Source organism: Nipponia nippon, unplaced genomic scaffold (assembly GCF_047370975.1).
Source record: "Nipponia nippon isolate SJK-2023a ecotype South Korea unplaced genomic scaffold, ASM4737097v1 scaffold_52, whole genome shotgun sequence".
NCBI classification, from domain to species: domain Eukaryota; kingdom Metazoa; phylum Chordata; class Aves; order Pelecaniformes; family Threskiornithidae; genus Nipponia; species Nipponia nippon.
The window spans coordinates 487,136-507,403 of NW_028262372.1; the positions used below are offsets into that span (position 1 = coordinate 487,136).

Here is a 20,268-nt window from a genome sequence, read left to right on the forward strand (position 1 = left end):
TACATCTCCTATAGAAGAGCCGAGCTGGGGCTGTTTCCCCTATAGAGAAGCAGAATTAAGGCTGTGTGCCCTATAGAGGGACAGAGTTAAGGGTATTTCCCCTATAGACAAGCAGAGTTCAGGCCGTGTCCCCTATAGAGGGCCAGAATTAAGGCTGTTTCCCCTATAGAGGAGCTGAGCTGGGGCTGTTCCCCTATAGAGGGGCAGAGTTAAGGGTATTTCCCCTATAGAGGGGCAGATGTACGGGCATTTCTCCCATAGAGGAGCAGAGTTCGGGCAGTTTCCCCTATAGAAAAGCAGAGTTCGGGCAGTTTCCCCTATAGAAAAGCAGAGTTCGGGCTGTGTCCCCTATAGAGGGGCAGAGTTCGGGCAGTTTCCCCTATAGAAAAGCAGAATTCGGGCTGTGTCCCCTATAGAAAAGCAGAGTTCGGGCCGTGTCCCCTATAGAGGGGCAGAGTTCGGGCTGTGTCCCCTATAGAGGGGCAGATGTACGGGCATTTCTCCCATAGAGGGGCAGAGTTCGGGCAGTTTCCCCTATAGAAAAGCAGAGTTCGGGCAGTTTCCCCTATAGAAAAGCAGAATTCGGGCTGTGTCCCCTATAGAGGGGCAGAGTTCGGGCTGTGTCCCCTATAGAGGGGCAGATGTACGGGCATTTCTCCCATAGAGGGGCAGAGTTCGGGCAGTTTCCCCTATAGAAAAGCAGAGTTCGGGCAGTTTCCCCTATAGAAAAGCAGAATTCGGGCTGTGTCCCCTATAGAGGGGCAGAGTTCGGGCTGTGTCCCCTATAGAGGGGCAGATGTACGGGCATTTCTCCCATAGAGGGGCAGAGTTCGGGCAGTTTCCCCTATAGAAAAGCAGAGTTCGGGCTGTGTCCCCTATAGAGGAGCAGAGTTCGGGCAGTTTCCCCTATGGAAAAGCAGAGTTCGGGCCGTGTCCCCTATAGAAAAGCAGAGTTCGGGCGTTCCCCCTACAGAGGAGCCGAGCTGGGGCTGCTCCCCTATAGAGGCCCCCCTATAGGCCCGCGCCGCGCGGGGGGGGGTTGGCGTCCCCCTCCCGGCCGCCCCTGACGGGGCCTCCCCCCCTCCCCCGCCCCGCGCCGGGGGGGCCGCGACGGGGCCAGAGCTGCCGCCGGCGCCATGGAGGTACGGCCGCGGACCCCCGCCCCTATGGCCCCCATAGGCCCCCCGCCCCCCCCCGGACCCCTCCACCCCCCCATATAGCCCCTAACCCCCCATATGGCCCCCATATGGCCCCGAGCCCCCCATATGGCCCCCGAGCCCCCCATATGGCCCCCATATGGCCCCCGAGCCCCCCATATGGCCCCTCACCCCCCCATGGCCCCCATATGGCCCCCGAGCCCTCCCATATGGCCCCGAGCCCCCCCATGGCCCCCATATGGCCCCCGAGCCCCCCATATGGACCCTCACCCCCCCTATGGCCCCCATATGGCCCCCGAGCCCCCCCATATGGCCCCGAGCCCCCCCATGGCCCCCATATGGCCCCCGAGCCCTCCCATATGGCCCCTGAGCCCCCCATATATCCCCTAACCTCCCCATATGGCCCCTCACCCCCCCATATGGCCCCTATAGAGCCCCTAACCCCCCCATATGGCCCCTCACCCCCCATATGGCCCCCATATGGCCCCTCACCCCCCCTATGGCCCCCATATGGCCCCCGAACCCCCCCATATGGCCCCGAGCCCCCCCATGGCCCCTATATGGCCCCCGAGCCCCCCATATATCCCCTAACCTCCCCATATGGCCCCTCACCCCCCCATATGGCCCCTATAGAGCCCCTAACCCCCCCATATGGCCCCTCACCCCCCATATGGCCCCCATATGGCCCCGAGCCCCCCCATGGCCCCCATATGGCCCCCGAGCCCCCCATATGGCCCCGAGCCCCCCCATGGCCCCTATATGGCCCCCGAGCCCTCCCATATGGCCCCGAGCCCCCCATATGGCCCCCATATGGCCCCTGAGCCCCCCATATGGCCCCTCACCCCCCCATATGGCCCCCCACCCCCTCCATACGTCCCCTGACCCCCCCATATGTCCCGTAACCCCCTATATGTCCCCTGCCCCCCCATATGGCCCCCATACGTCCCCTCCCCCCCATACGTCCCCTATATGTCCCTTACCCCCCCATACGTCCCCTGCCCCCCCCCCCCAGGTACTGGGTCTGGCCGTGCTGGTGGTACTGGTGGTGCTGGGACGGGGGCAGCCCATCGACCCCCGGGGTGAGCGGGGGCACTGGGAGGGGACTGGGGGCCACTGGGATGGGGACTGGGGGCACTGGGAGGGGGATGGGGACACTGGGATGGGGACTGGGGGCACTGGGACAGGGACACTGGGATGGGGACACTGGGCTGTGACTGGGGACACTGGGACAAGGATGGGGAAACTGGGCTGGGACTGGGGACACTGGGATGGGGATGGGGAAACTGGGCTGGGACTGGGGACACTGGGATGGGGACAGGGCTGGGGCTGGCACTGGGGCCACTGGGGCCACTGGGCTGGGACTGGGGACACTGGGATAGGACTGGGGACACTGGGCTGGGACTGGGGCTGGCACTGGGGACACTGGGGACACTGGGGCCACTGGGCTGGGACTGGGGACACTGGGATAGGACTGGGGACACTGGGCTGGGACTGGAGCCAGTGGGGCAGGGATGGGGACACTGGGACAGGGATGGGGACACTGGGGCCACTGGGATGGGGACACTGGGGACACTGGGATGGGGATGGGGCTGGCACTGGGGACACTGGGGCCACTGGGATGGGAGTGGGGACACTGGGACAGGACTGGGGACACTGGAATGGGACTGGGGACGCTGGGGATGGGGCCACTGGGATGGGACTGGGGCCACTGGGATGGGGACATTGAGACGGGACTGGGGCCACTGGGATGGGACTGGGGCTGGCACTGGGGCCACTGGGCTGGGAGTGGAGACACTGGGACTGGGGATACTGGGCTGGGGATGGGAATGGGGCCACTGGGCTGGGAGTGGAGACACTGGGACTGGGGATACTGGGCTGGGACTGGGGACACTGGGATGGGACTGGGGACACTGGGATGGGACCAGGGCTGGCACTGGGGCCACTGGGCTGGGAGTGGAGACACTGGGACTGGGGATACTGGGATGGGGATGGGAATGGAGCCACTGGGCTGGGGATGGGGCCACTGGGACTGGGGATACTGGGCTGGGACTGGGGACACTGGGATGGGACTGGGGACACTGGGATGGGACCGGGGCTGGCACTGAGGCCACTGGGCTGGGACTGGAGACACTGGGACTGGGGATACTGGGCTGGGGATGGGAATGGGGCCACTGGGCTGGGAGTGGAGACACTGGGACTGGGGATACTGGGCTGCGGATGGGAATGGGGACACTGGAATGGGACTGGGGACACTGGGATGGGACTGGGGACACTGGGATGGGACCGGGGCTGGCACTGAGGCCACTGGGCTGGGACTGGAGACACTGGGACTGGGGATACTGGGATGGGGATGGGAATGGGGCCACTGGGCTGGGGATGGGGCCACTGGGACTGGGGATACTGGGATGGGGCTGGCACTGAGGCCACTGGGCTGGGAGTGGAGACACTGGGACTGGGGATACTGGGCTGGGACTGGGGACACTGGGATGGGACTGGGGACACTGGGATGGGACCAGGGCTGGCACTGGGGCCACTGGGCTGGGAGTGGAGACACTGGGACTGGGGATACTGGGATGGGGATGGGAATGGAGCCACTGGGCTGGGGATGGGGCCACTGGGACTGGGGATACTGGGCTGGGACTGGGGACACTGGGATGGGACTGGGGACACTGGGATGGGACCGGGGCTGGCACTGAGGCCACTGGGCTGGGACTGGAGACACTGGGACTGGGGATACTGGGATGGGGATGGGAATGGGGCCACTGGGCTGGGAGTGGAGACACTGGGACTGGGGATACTGGGCTGGGACTGGGGACACTGGGATGGGACTGGGGACACTGGGATGGGACCGGGGCTGGCACTGAGGCCACTGGGCTGGGACTGGAGACACTGGGACTGGGGATACTGGGCTGGGGATGGGAATGGGGCCACTGGGCTGGGAGTGGAGACACTGGGACTGGGGATACTGGGCTGCGGATGGGAATGGGGACACTGGAATGGGACTGGGGACACTGGGATGGGACTGGGGACACTGGGATGGGACCGGGGCTGGCACTGAGGCCACTGGGCTGGGACTGGAGACACTGGGACTGGGGATACTGGGATGGGGATGGGAATGGGGCCACTGGGCTGGGGATGGGGCCACTGGGACTGGGGATACTGGGATGGGGCTGGCACTGAGGCCACTGGGCTGGGAGTGGAGACACTGGGACTGGGGATACTGGGCTGGGACTGGGGACACTGGGATGGGACTGGGGACACTGGGATGGGACCAGGGCTGGCACTGGGGCCACTGGGCTGGGAGTGGAGACACTGGGACTGGGGATACTGGGATGGGGATGGGAATGGAGCCACTGGGCTGGGGATGGGGCCACTGGGACTGGGGATACTGGGCTGGGACTGGGGACACTGGGATGGGACTGGGGACACTGGGATGGGACCGGGGCTGGCACTGAGGCCACTGGGCTGGGACTGGAGACACTGGGACTGGGGATACTGGGATGGGGATGGGAATGGGGCCACTGGGCTGGGAGTGGAGACACTGGGACTGGGGATACTGGGCTGCGGATGGGAATGGGGACACTGGAATGGGACTGGGGACACTGGGATGGGACTGGGGACACTGGGATGGGACCGGGGCTGGCACTGAGGCCACTGGGCTGGGACTGGAGACACTGGGACTGGGGATACTGGGATGGGGATGGGAATGGGGCCACTGGGCTGGGGATGGGGCCACTGGGACTGGGGATACTGGGATGGGGCTGGCACTGAGGCCACTGGGCTGGGAGTGGAGACACTGGGACTGGGGATACTGGGCTGGGACTGGGGACACTGGGATGGGACTGGGGACACTGGGATGGGACCAGGGCTGGCACTGGGGCCACTGGGCTGGGAGTGGAGACACTGGGACTGGGGATACTGGGATGGGGATGGGAATGGAGCCACTGGGCTGGGGATGGGGCCACTGGGACTGGGGATACTGGGCTGGGACTGGGGACACTGGGATGGGACTGGGGACACTGGGATGGGACCGGGGCTGGCACTGAGGCCACTGGGCTGGGACTGGAGACACTGGGACTGGGGATACTGGGATGGGGATGGGAATGGGGCCACTGGGCTGGGAGTGGAGACACTGGGACTGGGGATACTGGGCTGCGGATGGGAATGGGGACACTGGAATGGGACTGGGGACACTGGGATGGGACTGGGGACACTGGGCCGGGACCGGGGCCAGGGCTGGGGCTGCCACTGGGGACACTGGTGCCACTGGTGCCCCTCCCCCCCCAGCCCCTCCCCCTGCCCGCCGCCCCCCGCCCCCCGCGACTGCCAGGACGTCCACGCCGCGGGGGCCCGGCGCGACGGCGTCTACCTGGTGTCCCCGGGCGGGGGCGGGGGGCCGCCGCGCCCCGTCTTCTGCGACATGAGCACCCAGGGCCACGTCTGGACGGTACCCGCCCCTCCCCCACCCCCCGCCCCTCCCCCCCCCGCTCTGGAGGGTCGCCCCTCCCCCACCCCCACGGGTGGTTTTTTTTTCTTTTTTTTAGGTTTTCCAGAAGCGATTTAACGGCTCCGTCAGTTTTTTCCGGGGTTGGAACGATTACCGGCAGGGCTTCGGGCGCGCCGACGGCGAGTACTGGCTCGGTGAGGCCTCCCCCAGTATCCCCCAGTATCCCCCAGTATCCCCCAGTATCGCCCAGTTGGCCCCCAGGCGCCCCCATCCAGTCGCCTCCCCTCGCTTCGCCTCCGTCCCTTGGTGCTGCGCATCTTCTCGGCGCGACCCAGGGCGCGACCCACGGCGCGACCCACGGCGCGACCCACGGCGTGACCCATGGCATGACCAGTGGCATGACCCGTGGCGTGACCCGTGGCGCAACCCACGGCACGACCCATGGCGCGACCCACGGCGCGACCCGTGGCGCGACCCACGGTGCGACCCGTGGCGTGACCCGTGGCGTGACCCGTGGCGCGACCCACGGCGCGACCCACGGCGCGACCAGTGGCGTGACCCATGGTGTGACCCGTGGCGCGACCCACGGCGCGACCCGTGGCGTGACCCATGGCGTGACCCATGGCGCGACCCATGGCCTGCCCCACAGGACCCATGGCCTGCCCCACAGCCTGCCCCACGGCGTGACCCACGGCGTCACCCACGGTGTCACCCATGGCGTGACCCACAGCCTGCCCCATGGCGTGACCCGTGGCGTGACCCACAGCGTGACCCGTGGTGCGACCCACGGCCTGCCCCATGGCGCGACCCGTGGCCTGCCCCACAGCCTGCCCCACGGCGTCACCCACGGTGTCACCCACGGCGCGACCCACAGCCTGCCCCATGGCGTGACCCGTGGCGTGACCCACGGCCTGCCCCGTGGCGCGACCCACGGCCTGCCCCATGGCGCGACCCACGGCCTGCCCCACAGCCTGCCCCACGGCGCGGCCCACGCCCCGCCCCACACCCTCCCGTGCCCCACCTCGTACCCCAACTCCTCCCCATCTCCCGCCCTGCTGGGCGCCATCTTGGCCCCCACCCTGCCCCACCTCGCCCCCCCCGCCCCGCCCCCCGCCCCGCCCCACGCCCCGCCCCACGCCCCGCCCCACGCCCCGCTCTCCGCAGGCCTGGAGCCGCTGCACCTCCTGACGCTGCAGGGCCGCTACGAGCTGCGGGTGGAGCTGGAGGACTTTGAGAACAACACGGCGGCCGCCACCTACGGCTCCTTCGCCCTCTCGCCCCACGCCATCAGCGCCGAGGAGGACGGTTACACCCTCCACGTCGGCAGCTTCGTGGACGGCGGGGCGGGTGAGGGGGCGGGGGGAGGGGGCGGGGGGAGGGGCACCGGGTCAACGGAGGTCATGGTGGGGGGACATCAGGTCAATGGAGGCCATGGGGAGGGGACATCGGGTCAAGGTGGGGCAGGGGGAGGGGACATCGGGTCGATGGAGGCCATGATGGGGGGACATCGGGTCAAGGTGGGGCAGGGGGAGGGGCACTGGGCCAATGGAGGCCATGATGGGGGGACATCGGGTCAACGTCAACCATGGGGAGGGGACATCGGGTCAATGGAGGCCATGGGGAGGGGACATCAGGTCAAGGTGGGGCAGGGGGAGGGGACATTGGGTCGATGGAGGCCATGATGGGGGGACATCAGGTCAATGGAGGCCATGGGGAGGGGACATCGGGTCAAGGTGGGGCAGGGGGAGGGGACGTTGGGTCAACGGGGGCCATGATGGGGGACGTTGGGTCAACGGGGGCCATGATGGGGGACATCGGGTCAATGCCAACCATAGGGAGGGGACATCGGGTCAATGGAGGCCATGATGGGGGACATCGGGCCAATGGAGGCCATGGGGAGGGGACATTGGGCCAATGGGGGCCATGGGGAGGGGACATTGGGCCAATGGAGGCCATGGGGAGGGGACATTGGGCCAATGGGGGCCATGGGGAGGGGACATTGGGCCAATGGGGGCCATGGGGAGGGGACATTGGGCCAAGGTGGGGCAGGGGGAGGGGACATTGGGTCAACGGGGGCCATGATGGGGGACATCGGGTCAAGGTGGGGCAGGGGGAGGGGACGTTGGGCCACCGCGGGCCATGGGGAGGGGACATTGGGCCAACGGGGGCCATGATGGGGGGACACCAAGTCAACGTCAACCATGGGGAGGGGACATCGGGCCACCATGGGCCGCGGGGAGGGGACACCAGGTCAACGGAGGCCATGATGGGGGGACACCGGGTCAACGGAGGCCATGATGGAGAGCCACCAGGCCACCGTCAACCACGACGGGGGGACATTGGGCCACCGCCGGCCACGGGGCGGGGGACACCAAACCAACTGCGCTGCCCCACCCCAGGCGACTCCCTCAGCTACCACAACGGCCAAAAATTCTCCACCTTCGACCGCGACCAAGACCTCTACGTCCAGAACTGCGCCGCGCTCTCCTCCGGCGCCTGGTGGTTCAAGAGCTGCCATTTCTCCAACCTCAACGGCTTCTACTTGGGCGGCGCCCACCTCTCCTACGCCAACGGCATCAACTGGGCCCAGTGGAAGGGCTTCTACTACTCCCTGAAGAAGAGCGAGATGAAGATTCGGCGTCTCTGAGGGCTGCCGCCCCTCCCCCCGCCCCCTTCCGCCGCCCCTCCCCCCCCCCCCCCCCCGCCCTTGCAATTAAACCCTTCTTCGATTGGCCGATGTCTTCATGGGTCGAGGGCTGCGGCTCCATGGGGTTGGTCACCATCGCGTCTCCTGGGGGGGGGGGGTCGTGGGGGTCCAGGTGGTTGGGTGGCCCCTCCCCCACCCCGCCCCTCCCCCCCCCCCCACCTCGCTCCTCCCCCACCCCAATGAATCCCCCCCTTTGGTTGGCCAACGTCTTCATGGGTCAACGCTGAAGCCGCATCTCGGGGCGGGGGAGGGGAGGGTTGGGGGGTGATCGGGTCCAGCGGGGTGGGGGATGGGGGGGTGGTTGGGTGGCCCCTCCTCCCACACCCTGCCCCTCCCCCCCCAATTAACCCCCCCCCTTGATTGGCCAACGCCTTCATGGGTTGAAGCCACATCTTGGGGGGGGTTGGGGGTGATCGGGTCCAGCGGGGCGGGGGATGGGGGGGTGGTTGGGTGGCCCCTCCCCCACCCTGCCCCTCCCCCCACCCAGGGGGGAACCCAGACATCTGGGAAGGGACCCAGGCGGCCTCCGTTGGTCTTGGCCACCGGCCCCGGGGGGGGGTGGGGGGTGGGGGGAGGGGATGAGGTCAGGGTTGGAACCGGGCCCGATCCTGGCGTGCGAGGGGCTGGGGTGGGGGTGGGGGCGGGGGGTGCAAGGGATTGTGGGCGTGCAAGGGGCCCGCGAGCGTGCAAGGCTTCGTGCACAAGTGCTCCCCCTCCCCCCTCCCCCCGGCCCCGCCCAGCCGCTTTCCAGAATTGGGGGGGTGGGGGGTGGGGGGAGGGGCTCGGTGCCCACCCCCCCAATCTCCCCTCCCCCCCTCGCCCCTCCCCCTCCCCACGCCCCTCCCCGCCGCAGCCCTCCCCCCGCCCCTCCCCCAGCCTCCCTCCATCCCTCCGTCCCTCTCCATCCCTCCTCCGTCCCCCCGTCCCGACCCTCCCCCCCTCTCGACCCCCCCTCCCCCCACCCGCGACAGCTCCCACGCGGGGACCGCCCACGACGCCGTTTCAGGTAAAGACCCCCCCACCCCCCACCCCCACGAGCCGCCGCCCATCCCCCCCACGGACCCCCCACCCCCAACCCCCCACCCCGCGGACCCCTCCCCCCACCCCCACGGAACCCCCACCCCCACAGACCCCCCTCCCCCCACCCCCCGGACCCCCCCACCCCGCGGGCCCCTCCCCCCACCCCCGGACCCCCTCACCCCCACAGACCCCCCTCCCCCCACCCCCGGACCGCCCCCCGCACCAACCCCCAACCCCCCCCCCCCCGGGCCCCCCCCCCCACCCCCAGCGGGCCCACGGGGGCCCCGGGTGGGGGGGGGGGGGATGGGAACAGCTATGGGGGGCGGGGGGGGATGTGGGGGGCTGCGGGGGGGGGGGGGGCGCCAGGACCCCTCTCCGTGGCTCCCCCCACCCTCACCCCGCGCCCCTCCCCCCCCAGCTCCCCCTCCCCCCTCCCCCCACCATGGCGGAGACCCCCAGGACGACTGAGACCGACCCCCCCCCCGGGACCCCCCGGGACCCCAACCCCCTCCCCCACCCCCCACCCCCCACCCCAGGACCCCCAGGGTCCTAAGGACCCCCCTCTGCCCCCCAAGTCCCCCAGCCCCCCCCAGCCCCCCAGCTGCCCCCCAAGAAGCCCCCAGCCCCCCCAGACCCTAAAGACCCCCCTCCGCCCCCCAGGACCCCCAAGATTCCCCCCACCCCCCTCCGGCCCCCCAAGTGCCCCCCAGGACCCCCAGCCCCCCCAGCCCCCCAACCACCCCCCAGCCTCCACCCAGCCCCCCCAACCCCCAGCCCCCCCCAGCCCCCCAAGTGCCCCCCAGGACCCCCAAGCCCCCCAGCCCCCCCCCCAGCCCCACAGCTGCCCCCCACCCCCCACCCAGCCCCCCCAAAACCCCCCAGCCCCCCCAGCCCCCCAAGTGCCCCCCAGGACCCCCAAGCCCCCCACCCCCCCCCCCCAGCCCCACAGCTGCCCCCCAGCCCCCTCCCAGCCCCCCAAGTGCCCCCCAGGACCCCCATCCCCCACTCAGCCCCCTAAGTGCCCCCCAGGACCCCCAAGCCCCCCAGCCCCCCCAGCCCCACAGCTGCCCCCCAGCCCCCTCCCAGCCCCCCAAACCCCCCAGCCCCCCCCCAGCCCCCCAAGTGCCCCCCAGGACCCCCATCCCCCCCCAGCCCCCTAAGTGCCCCCCAGGACCCCCAAGCCCCCCAGCCCCCCCCCAGCCCCCCAAGTGCCCCCCAGGGCCCCCACCCCCCCCCAGCCCCACAGCTGCCCCCCCCCCCCCGCCGGTGAGGGGGGCGCGGGAGGGGGCCCCCCACGAAAACGGGGGGGCGGGGGGGGGCGCTGTGGGGGAGGGGTCCCCGGGGGGGGCGAAGCCCCCCAGCTACGTCCTGCTGGCGGCCCTGGCCTGCTTCTGCCCCGTCTGGCCAATCAACATCGTGGCCTTCGTCTACGCCCTGATGGTGAGGGGGAGGGGCGGGGGGGTGGGGCGGGGCAGGCTATGGGGCAGGCTATGGGGCGGGATGGGGGGTAATGGGGGGTAATGGGGGGCACGGGGTGGGGGGTTATGGGGGGTGGGGCGGAGGGGGAGGGGCGGGGGGTGGGGCGGGGGGCGGGGCAGGCTATGGGGCAGGCTATGGGGCGGGATGGGGGGGTAATGGGGGGCACGGGGTGGGGGGTTATGGGGGGTGGGGCGGAGGGGGAGGGGCGGGGGGTGGGGCAGGCTATGGGGCGGGATGGGGGGTAATGGCGGGCACGGGGTGGGGGGTTATGGGGGTGGGGCGGAGGGGGAGGGGCTGGTGGTGGGGTAGGGTGTGGGGGGTAATGGGGGGATGGGGAATAGGGGGAGGGGCTGGGGGGTGTGGGGCGGGCTATGGGGTGGGATGGGGGGGTAATGGGGGGGCTGTGGGTCGCCGTGGGGCGGCCGTGGGTCGCTGTGGGGCAGCTGGCCCGGGTGGGCGAGCCACGGCTCATCCGTGGCTCGGCGTGGGGCAGCCGTGGGGCAGCCGTGGGGCGACATGGGGTGACATGGGGCAGCCGTGGGTCGCTGTGGGTCAGTGTGGGGCAGCCGTGGGTCAGTGTGGGTCGGTGTGGGTCGCTGTGGGGCAGCTGGCACAGGTGGGCGAGCCACGGCTCATCCGTGGCTTGGCGTGGGGCGGCCACGGGGCGACGCGGGGCGGCCGTGGGGCGGCCGTGGGGCGACATGGGGTGACATGGGGCAGCCGTGGGTTGCTGTGGGCCAGTGTGGGGCAGCCGTGGGTCAGTGTGGGTCGGTGTGGGGCAGCCATGGGGCAGCATGGGGTGGCCGTGGGTCGCTGTGGGTCGGTGTGGGGCAGCCGTGGGTCAGTGTGGGTCGCTGTGGGTCGGTGTGGGGCAGCTGGCCCGGGTGGGCGAGCCACGGCTCGTCCGTGGCTCGGCGTGGGGCAGCCGTGGGGCGACATGGGGTGACATGGGGCGGCCGTGGGTCGCTGTGGGGCAGTGTGGGGCAGCCGTGGGTCAGCGTGGGTCGCTGTGGGGCAGCTGGCCCGGGTGGGCGAGCCACGGCTCGTCCGTGGCTCGGCGTGGGGCGGCCGCGGGGCGACGCGGGGCGGCCGTGGGGTGACGACGTGGGGCGGCCGTGGGTCGCCGTGGGTCCGGCAGTCGCGGCACAGCCTGCAGCAGGGGGACGTGGAGGGCGCCCGGCGCCTGGGCCGAGTGGCCAAGCTGCTGGCGGGGGTGGCCCTGCTGGGGGGGGCCCTGCTCCTCGCCGCCTCCTGCGCCATCAACTTCGGGGGTGAGTGAGCGAGCGAGCGAGCCCCCCCCCCCCCCAACACCCCCGCCCCTCCCCCACCCCCCCCCCCCCCCGGGACGCCCCCCCCCCCCCGGCCCCCTCGAAATCTCTGGGATCCACCCCCCCCCCCCTTAAAAACACTTGACCCCCTCCCCCCACCCCCACCCGGCCATGGGCCCCCCCCCAAATCCCTGGGGTCCCCCCACCTCCCCCAAAACCCCCTGCCCCTCCCCCACCCCCCCCTATGGGACCCCAAAACCCCCTGGGACCCCCCTCCCCCCCATATCCCTGCGGACCCCCCCAAATCCCCTCTATGGGACCCGCCCAACCCCCCCCCCCGGGACCCCTCCCCCCCAGGACCCCCCAAAACCCCCTGCCCCTCCCCCACCCCCCCCATGGGACCCCAAAACCTCCCTGGGACCCCCCTCCCCCCATATCCCTGCGGACCCCCCAAATCCCCTCTATGGGACCCCTCCCCCCCAGGACCCCCCAAAACCCCCTGCCCCTCCCCCACCCCCCCCATGGGACCCCAAAACCTCCCTGGGACACCCCTCCCCCCATATCCCTGCGGACCCCCCAACCCCCCCCCGGGACCCCTCCCCCCAGGACCCCCCAAAACCCCCTGCCCCTCCCCCACCCCCCTCTATGGGACCCCAACCCCCTCCCCCCTGGACCCCACACCCCCCCCAGGCACCCCCCAAACCCCCTGCCCCCCCCCATCCTTGGCCCCCCCCAACTGACCCTTCCCCCCCTCAGTATTTCAGTGAAGACCCCCCCGCCGTCCGTCCGTCCGTCTGTCCGTCCTGGATCTGCCTGCACCCCCAAAACTGGGGGGGACCCCTCCCCCCCCCCCTCCTGGAAATGGGGGGGTCACATCTGCCTGCATGGACCAAAATGGGGGGGTTCCCCTCCCCTCCCCCCCCATCCGTCTGTCCTGAAGTGGGGGGGGCCCCCGTCTGTCCGTCTGTCCTGTAATGGGGGGGGGGGGGGCCACCCGCCTGACCCCCCCCCCCCCCCCGAAAATGGGGGGGTTCCGTCCGTCCGTCCGTCCCCCCCAACCCAGGACAGACGGCCATCTGCCTGCCTGCCCCCCCCCCCTTTCTGTCCGTCTGTCCTAGAAATGGGGGGGAAGGGGGGTCCCCATGTCCGTCTGTCCCGGATTGGGGGGGGGGCGAACCCCCCCCATTTTGGGGGTCCCCACCCGTCCGTCTGTCCTGAAATAGGGGGGGGCCACATCTGCCTGCCTGCCCCCCCCCCCCTCCAAAACCGGGGGGACCCCCCCCCCCCTTTTGTCCGTCTGTCCGTCCCCCCCAGTTTACAGCCCTGAGGCTGGGACCCCCCCCCCCCCGACTGTTAAACCCCATTTTGGGGGGGGTCCCCCCCATTTTGGGGGTCCCAGCGCCATTTTGGGGGGGGCCCAGCGCCATTTTGGGGGGGGTCCCCCCCATTTTGGGGGTCCCAGCCCCCCTTTTTTGCACGTTTGGGGGGGGGGAGGGGCCTGTCGCACGCCGGGTCTTTTCTAAAGGGGGGGAGGGGGGTGCTTGAAGAAGGGGGGGGGGGGCGGGGGGTTTTGGGGTCCCCCCGAGGGTTTTGGGGGGCTCCGGGGAATTTTGGGGTGTCCCCCCCCCCCGGGGGGGGTTTGGGGGGGAGGGGGGTTTGTATCGGCGCATGGCAATAAAAGGCTGCTGCATGGAACGGTGTCGACCCCCTCCCCCCACAGCCCCACCCCCACCCCTAAAATTTGGGGGACACCCCCCCCCAGGACTCCTGGGTCCCCCCAAATTCTGGGGGGGACACACCCCAGAGCCCCTCCCCCCTCAATCCCCCCCATTTTGGGGGGGGACTCCCTCCCCCTCCCATATACGCACCGCGCCCCTCCCCCCCCTTCATTTTGGGGGGCTCCCCCTCCCCCCGACCTCCTGCCCCCCCCAAATTTAAGGGGGGAATCCCCAGACCCCCCCCCCCCCGAAGGGGTCTCTCACACCCCTCCCCCCTCCCCATTTGGGGGTGCCCCTCCCCCCCGACCTCCTGGCGCGCCCCCCCCCCCCCCATTTACGGGGATCCCCTCCCCCCTTCAGCAGCGGGGCGCGGGGGATGGGCAGCGGCAGGGTTTATTGGGGGGGTGGGGCGGGGGTGGGGGAGGGGCGGGGGGTTGCGGGGGGCGCTCAGCGCCTTTTGGGGCGCTCGGCGGCGTCGATGGCGGCCAGGCGGCGGGCGGCCCCCCCCAGCTGCAGGAGGTTGAGCCCCCCCTTGATGGCGGCCAGGGGGGTCCCCAGCCAGGCCCCCACCCGGAACAGCCCCGGCCCCCCCGGCACCACTGCGGGGGAGAGGGGGGTCAGCGGCCCCACTGCCTCCCAGTAGCACCCAGTGCCTCCCAGTAGCCCCCCCACTGCCCCCCAGTGTCCCCCAGTCCCCCCCACTGCTCCCCAGTTCCAACCAGTGCCCCCCCCCAGTTCCTCCCAGTACACCCTACTGTCCCCCAGTCCCCCCCACTGCCTCCCAGTATCCCCACTGCCTCCCAGTAGCTCCCAGTTCCTCCCAGTAGCCCCCCCACTGCTCCCCAGTTCCACCCAGTGCCCCCCAGTTCGAACCAGTGCCCCCCCCAGTTCCTCCCAGTACCCCCTACCGTCCCCCAGTCCCCCCCCACTGCCTCCCAGTATCCCCAGTGCCTCCCAGTAGCTCCCAGTGCCTCCCAGTAGCCCTCCCACTGACCCCCAGTACCAACCAGTGCCCCCCAGTGTCTCCCAGTCCCCCCTACTGCCCCCCAGTTCCAACCAGTGCCCCCCCAGTTCCTCCCAGTACCCCCTACCGTCCCCCAGTCCCCACCCACTGCCTCCCAGTAGCTCCCAGTGCCTCCCAGTAGCCCCCCCACTGCCCCCCAGTGTCTCCCAGTCCCACCCACTGCCCCCCAGTTCCAACCAGTGCCCCCCAGTTCCAAACAGTGCCCCCTACCATCCCCCAGTCCCCCCCACTGCCTCCCAGTAGCTCCCAGTGCCTCCCAGTAGCCCCCCCACTGCCCCCCCAGTGTCTTCCAGGCCCCCCCACTGCTCCCCAGTTCCAACCAGTGCCCCCCCCAGTTCTTCCCAGTACCCCCTAATGTCCCCCAGTCTCCCCCAGGGCCTCCCAGTATCCCCAGTGCCTCCCAGTAGCCCCCCCACTGCCCCCCAGTGCCCCCCCAGTGTCTCCCAGTCCCCCCCACTGCCCCCCAGTTCCAACCAGTGCCCCCCCAGTTCCAACCAGTGCCCCCTACCATCCCCCAGTCCCCCCCACTGCCTCCCAGTAGCTCCCAGTGCCTCCCAGTAGCCCCCACTGCCCCCCAGTGCCCCCCAGTGTCTTCCAGGCCCCCCCACTGCTCCCCAGTTCCAACCAGTGCCCCCCCCCAGTTCTTCCCAGTACCCCCTACCGTCCCCCAGTCCCCCCCCAGGGCCTCCCAGTATCCCCAGTGCCTCCCAGTAGCCCCCCTACTGCCCCCCAGTGCCCCCCAGTGTCTCCCAGTCCCACCCACTGCTCCCCAGTTCCAACCAGTGCCCCCCCAGTTCCAACCAGTGCCCCCTACCATCCCCCAGTCCCCCCCACTGCCTCCCAGTAGCTCCCAGTGTCTCCCAGTCCCCCCTACTGCCCCCCAGTTCCAACCAGTGCCCCCCAGTTCCTCCCAGTACCCCCTACCGTCCCCCAGTCCCCCCCCACTGCCTCCCAGTAGCTCCCAGTGCCTCCCAGTAGCCCCCTCAGTGCTCCCCAGTTCCACCCAGTGCCCCCCAGTTCCTCTCAGTACCCCACACTGCCCCCCAATCCCCTCCCAGTGCCACCCAATCCCCTCCCAGTCCCTCCCAGTGCCCCCCAGTCCCCTCCCAGTCCCTCCCAGTGCCCCCCAGTGCCTCACCGGCCGGCCCCTCCCCGAAGTGCAGCAGGTAGAGGCAGCAGTAAAACCCCTCGTTGCCGGCGCAGAGCAGGAAGAGGAGGGGCTGGGGTGGGAGGGGCGGGGCAGGTCACGTGGGGGGCCACGCCCACTCCCCCGCCCCTCCCCCTCCCCCCGCCCCTCCCCCACTCACCCGGGAGCCGTAGTAGAGGCGCAGGAGGGGGTGCACCCCCCCCCCCACCGCCTTGTGGCTCTCCCCCCCCCGCAGGGCGGTGCTGGGGGGGGGGGGAGGGGAAGGGGCGGGGTCAGTCGGGGCCACGCCCAACCGGCCGCGCCCATAGAGCCACACCCCCCCCCCCTGGGGGGGGGAGGGGTTGGGCAAAACACCCCCCCCCCCCCATGAGCCCCCGGTGTGGTACCCCCACCGGCCACGCCCACCGTTAGGCCACGCCCACACAGACCACACCCCCACCCCTGCACATGACCCCGCCCCTAAACCCAGGCTCCACCCCCTCAGCAGACCCCACCCCTTCCTCTGAGCCCCATCCAAGCCATGCCCCTCCCAAACCCCACCCACCCAGGCCACACCCTCCCAACCTCACCCATCCATAGGCCACGCCCACTACAGGCCACACCCCCACAGACCCAACCCCATCCCAGGCTACGCCCCCATCCATAACCCCGCCCCTCCCAGGCCACACCCACCACAAAGCCTCACCCCCTTACCCAGGCCATGCCCCACTAGGCCACACCCCACCCAACCTCTCCCATCCCTTGGCCACGCCCACTACAGGCCACACCCATACACCCCCCACCCAATTCCAGACCACGCCCCCAGCCCTAACCCCACCCCTCCCAGGCCACACCCACCACCAGGCCCCACCCCTTCTCCCAGGCCACGCCTCCACCCAGGCCAAACCCCCCCCCTGACACCACCCACTCCGGGCCACACCCGCAACACCCCACACCCTCACGGCCCCCGCCCAATCAATCCCAGGCCACGCCCCCGCCCACAACCCCGGCCCTCCCTCAGCCACACCCACCACCGAGCCCCACCCCTCCGCCCCACCACCACACCCTGACCACCCCCCTCCCTCCACGCACCCCCCCCACCCTTTCCCCCCAAGCCCCGCCCGCCGACGCAGCCCCGCCCCCCCGCCCCGCCCAGGCCCCGCCCACCAGTGCGTGTGCAGCCAATGGCTGGCCACGTCGAGGGCCATGCTGAGCTGGAAGAGGGGGGCGGCGCCCGGGTAGAGCAGGGCCAGGTTGAGCAGCAGGCACATGGCGGAGAGGCGGTCCGTCAGCATGTCCAGCATGGCGCCCAGCCGCGAGCCTGGGGGCGGGGACACGCCTCAGCCACGCCCACTGCGGGGGGGCGGGGCACCGAGCCGCTATGGGGCAGGGAAACACCACCCCCCCCCCCACCACCATGGGGGGCGATGTACAAAATGGCGCCCAGAGGGGGGGTTGGGGGCGTGGCTAAGGGGCAGCCACGCCCACAAGGGGGAGGGGCCTCACAGGGGGGGTGGGGCCCAGGCTCGCTGTGGGGCAGGGAGCACCGCCCACAGGGGATGTACCAACCGGCGCCTCTATGTGGGATTGGGGGCGTGGCTAAAGGGGCTAAAGCCACGCCCACAAGGGGGAGGGGCCTCACAGGGGTGGGGCACAGGCTCGCTACGGGGCAGGGAGCCCCCCCCCCCCCCCAATTGAGATGTGGGGCCCCACCCCCAGACCCCACCCAGCACGAGGCCCCGCCCACTCCCAGACCACACCCACCTCCCAGACCACACCCTTACACCCAAGCCACGCCCCCCAGCCCTCCCCTATCCCCACACACCCACACCCCCCCCTTAGGACCCCCCTCCCCAAGCCCCACCCCTGCCACCACACCCACCCCAGGCCCCGCCCACCCCGAGGCCACGCCCACCCTGGCCCAGCAGCCGGGCCGCTTGCCCGTCGACGGCGTCCAGTAGCCCGCTGAGGGCGTAGCAGGCGGCCGCCGGCCCCGGTTGCCGCGGCATCAGGTAGAAGGAGGCGGCGGCCAGCGCCAGGCGGGCGTAGCCTGCGGGGGGCGGGGCCAAAAGGGGCGGGGTCACCCCCAGTCCCCCCAGTAACCCCCCAAGAGATGCTCCCTGTGCTCCTCCCAGTATGACCCAGTATCATCCCAGGGCCTCCCAGTATCCCCCCTCCCCCCTTCAGTCCTTCCCAGTCCCCCCACTCCTTCCCAGTATCCCCCAGTCCCCCTCTAGATCCCCCCACTCCCTCCCAGTATCCCCCAGTCCCCCTCTAGATCCCCCCACTCCCTCCCAGTATCCCCCAGTCCCCTTCTAGATCCCCCCACTCCCTCCCAGTATCCCCCAGTCCCCCTCTAGATCCCCCAGTCCCTCCCAGCATCCCCCAGTCCCTCTTCCAGTCCCTCCCAGCATCCCCCAGTCCCTCCCAATATCCCCCACTATCCCCCAGTCCCCTTCTAAATCCCCCCAGTCCCCTCCAGTCCCCCCAGTGCCTCTCCCAGAATCCCCCAGTGCCCCCATTCACTCCCAGTGCCTCTCAGTTCTCCCCTCAGACCCTCCCAGCATCCCCCAGTCCCTCCCAGTAACCCCCAGTCCCTCCCAGCATCCCCCTCCAATTTCCCCCCAGTCCCTCCCAGCATCCCCCAGTATCCCCCATTCCCTCCCTGTCCCTCTCCAGTGCCCCCCAGTACCCCCCATTCCCCCCCAGTCCTTCTCCCAGTCCCCCCCAGTGCCTTTCCCATTCCCTACCAGTCCCCCTCCAGTGCCTCCCAGTATCCCCCAGTCCCTCTCCCATTCTCTCCCATTCCCTCCCAGTAACTCCTAGCATCCCCCAGTGCCTCCCAGTCCTTCCCAGCATCCCCCAGTCCCCCCATTCCCTCTCCCACTCCCCTCCAGTCCCTCCCAGTAACCCCCAGCCCCCCCCACTGCCTCACCGATTCCCTCCCAGTCCCCCTCCAGTGCCTCCCAGTATCACCCAGTCCCTCCCAGTCCCCCTCATTCCCTCTCCCAGTCCCCTCCAGCGCCTCCCAGCATCCCCCAGTCCCTCCCATTCCCTCCCAGTCCCCCCCAGCATCCCCCAGTGCCTCCCAGTATCCCCCAGTGCTTCCCAGTCCCTCCCAGCGCCTCCCAGCATCCCCCAGTCCCTCTCCCATTCCCCCCAGCATCCCCCAGTCCCTCCCATTCCCTCCCAGTCCCCCTCCAGTCCCTCCCAGCATCCCCCAGTGCCTCCCAGTATCCCCCAGTGCTTCCCAGTCCCTCCCAGCGCCTCCCAGCATCCCCCAGTCCCTCTCCCATTCCCCCCCAGCATCCCCCAGTCCCTCCCATTCCCTCCCCGTCCCCCTCCAGTCCCTCCCAGTATTCCCCAGTCCCCCTCCAGTCCCTCCCAGCATACCCCAGTGCCTCCCAGTACCCCCATTCCCTCTCCCAGTATCCCCCAGTCCCTCCCAGTATTCCCCAGTCCCCCTCCAGTCCCTCCCAGCATACCCCAGTGCCTCCCAGTCCCCCCCTTGCCTCTCCCAGTATCCCCCAGTGCCTCCCAGCATCCCCCAGTCCGTCCCATTCCCTCCCAGTCCCCTCCAGTGCCTCCCAGCATCCCCCAGTCCCTCCCAGTCCCCCTCCAGTGAGTCCCACCATCCCCCAGTCCTTCCCAGTCCCTCCCAGTCCCCCCATTCCCTCTCCCAGTCCCCTCCAGTGCCTCCCAGCATCCCCCAGTCCCTCTCCCAGTGCCTCCCAGTCCCCCCATTCCCTCTCCCAGTCCCCTCCAGTGCCTCCCAGCATCCCCCAGTCCCTCCCAGTCCCTCCCAGTCCCCCCATTCCCTCTCCCAGTCCCCTCCAGTGCCTCCCAGCATCCCCCAGTCCCTCCCAGTCCCCCTCCAGTGAGTCCCAGCATCCCCCAGTCCCTCCCAGTCCCCCCATTCCCTCTCCCAGTCCCCCCCAGTGCCTCCCAGCATCCCCCAGTCCCTCTCCCAGTGCCTCCCAGTCCCCCCATTCCCTCTCCCAGTCCCGCCCAGCATCCCCCAGTGCCTCCCAGTCCCTCCCAGTGCCCCGCTCACCGATGAGGTTGGGCACGAAGAGGAAGACGTTCTCGCCGCCCGCCATCGCCCCGGGACCCCCGGGACCCCCCGCACCCGACGCGGCCCCTTTAAGACCGACCGGTACCACGTGACACCGGAAAAGCCCCACGCAACCCCGCCCCGCGCATGCGCACCACCCCCCGCACCCGCCCTCCCGCCAATCGGCGACGCCCGGCCCCGCCGCGACCAATCAACGACGCCCGGCCCCGCCCGCGACCAATCAACGACGCCCGGGCCCCGCCCGCGA

At 70.5% G+C, this 20,268-nt stretch overlaps 4 protein-coding genes across 4 annotated transcripts; 2 read left to right on the top strand and 2 right to left on the bottom strand.

Annotated features, from left to right (window-relative positions):
* Positions 1-2,987: 2,987 nt before the first annotated feature.
* On the bottom strand, positions 2,988-5,432 carry LOC148051866 (uncharacterized; the record flags this gene model as incomplete). The annotated part of the gene is made up of 1 exon (XM_087735061.1): positions 2,988-5,432. A coding segment is annotated over one exon (2,445 nt), but the record flags the coding sequence as incomplete, so codon positions are not given.
* Positions 5,433-5,450: 18 nt separating this feature from the next.
* On the top strand, positions 5,451-8,291 carry MFAP4 (microfibril associated protein 4). The gene is made up of 4 exons (XM_087735214.1): positions 5,451-5,604; positions 5,702-5,798; positions 6,769-6,951; positions 8,004-8,291. Exons 1-4 carry the CDS (start codon positions 5,578-5,580, stop codon positions 8,249-8,251), a joined length of 555 nt encoding a protein of 184 aa, XP_087591340.1. The 5' UTR covers positions 5,451-5,577; the 3' UTR covers positions 8,252-8,291.
* Positions 8,292-8,340: 49 nt separating this feature from the next.
* LOC148051868 (proline-rich transmembrane protein 2-like) lies at positions 8,341-13,231 on the top strand. Its single transcript, XM_087735062.1, has 4 exons — positions 8,341-8,375; positions 10,570-10,771; positions 11,949-12,081; positions 12,835-13,231. The coding sequence occupies exons 1-4, from the start codon at positions 8,341-8,343 to the stop codon at positions 12,843-12,845; spliced, it is 381 nt and encodes a 126-aa protein (XP_087591188.1). The 3' UTR covers positions 12,846-13,231.
* Positions 13,232-14,166: 935 nt separating this feature from the next.
* Positions 14,167-20,159, bottom strand: CDIPT (CDP-diacylglycerol--inositol 3-phosphatidyltransferase). The gene is made up of 6 exons (XM_087735212.1): positions 20,001-20,159; positions 17,862-17,996; positions 17,114-17,267; positions 16,128-16,209; positions 15,959-16,040; positions 14,167-14,395 (listed from the first exon to the last, which is right to left on the bottom strand). Exons 1-6 carry the CDS (start codon positions 20,044-20,046, stop codon positions 14,244-14,246), a joined length of 651 nt encoding a protein of 216 aa, XP_087591338.1. The 5' UTR covers positions 20,047-20,159; the 3' UTR covers positions 14,167-14,243.
* Positions 20,160-20,268: the final 109 nt, after the last annotated feature.

Excerpts from the sequence above, each read along its gene's own strand:
- MFAP4 (XM_087735214.1), top strand. The coding sequence starts at position 5,578 with ATGAGCACCCAGGGCCACGTCTGGACG. Across the intron at positions 5,605-5,701 it reads CCCAGGGCCACGTCTGGACG|GTTTTCCAGAAGCGATTTAA; the intron begins GTACCCGCCCCT and ends TCTTTTTTTTAG. Across the intron at positions 5,799-6,768 it reads CGACGGCGAGTACTGGCTCG|GCCTGGAGCCGCTGCACCTC; the intron begins GTGAGGCCTCCC and ends CGCTCTCCGCAG.
- LOC148051868 (XM_087735062.1), top strand. The coding sequence starts at position 8,341 with ATGTCTTCATGGGTCGAGGGCTGCGGCTCCATGGG. Across the intron at positions 8,376-10,569 it reads GAGGGCTGCGGCTCCATGGG|CCCCACAGCTGCCCCCCCCC; the intron begins GTTGGTCACCAT and ends ACCCCCCCCCAG. Across the intron at positions 10,772-11,948 it reads CCTTCGTCTACGCCCTGATG|TCGCGGCACAGCCTGCAGCA; the intron begins GTGAGGGGGAGG and ends TGGGTCCGGCAG.
- CDIPT (XM_087735212.1), bottom strand. The coding sequence starts at position 20,046 with ATGGCGGGCGGCGAGAACGTCTTCCTCTTCGTGCCCAACCTCATCG. Across the intron at positions 17,997-20,000 it reads CTTCGTGCCCAACCTCATCG|GCTACGCCCGCCTGGCGCTG; the intron begins GTGAGCGGGGCA and ends CGCCCCCCGCAG. Across the intron at positions 16,041-16,127 it reads GCCTCTACTACGGCTCCCGG|CCCCTCCTCTTCCTGCTCTG; the intron begins GTGAGTGGGGGA and ends CTCCCACCCCAG.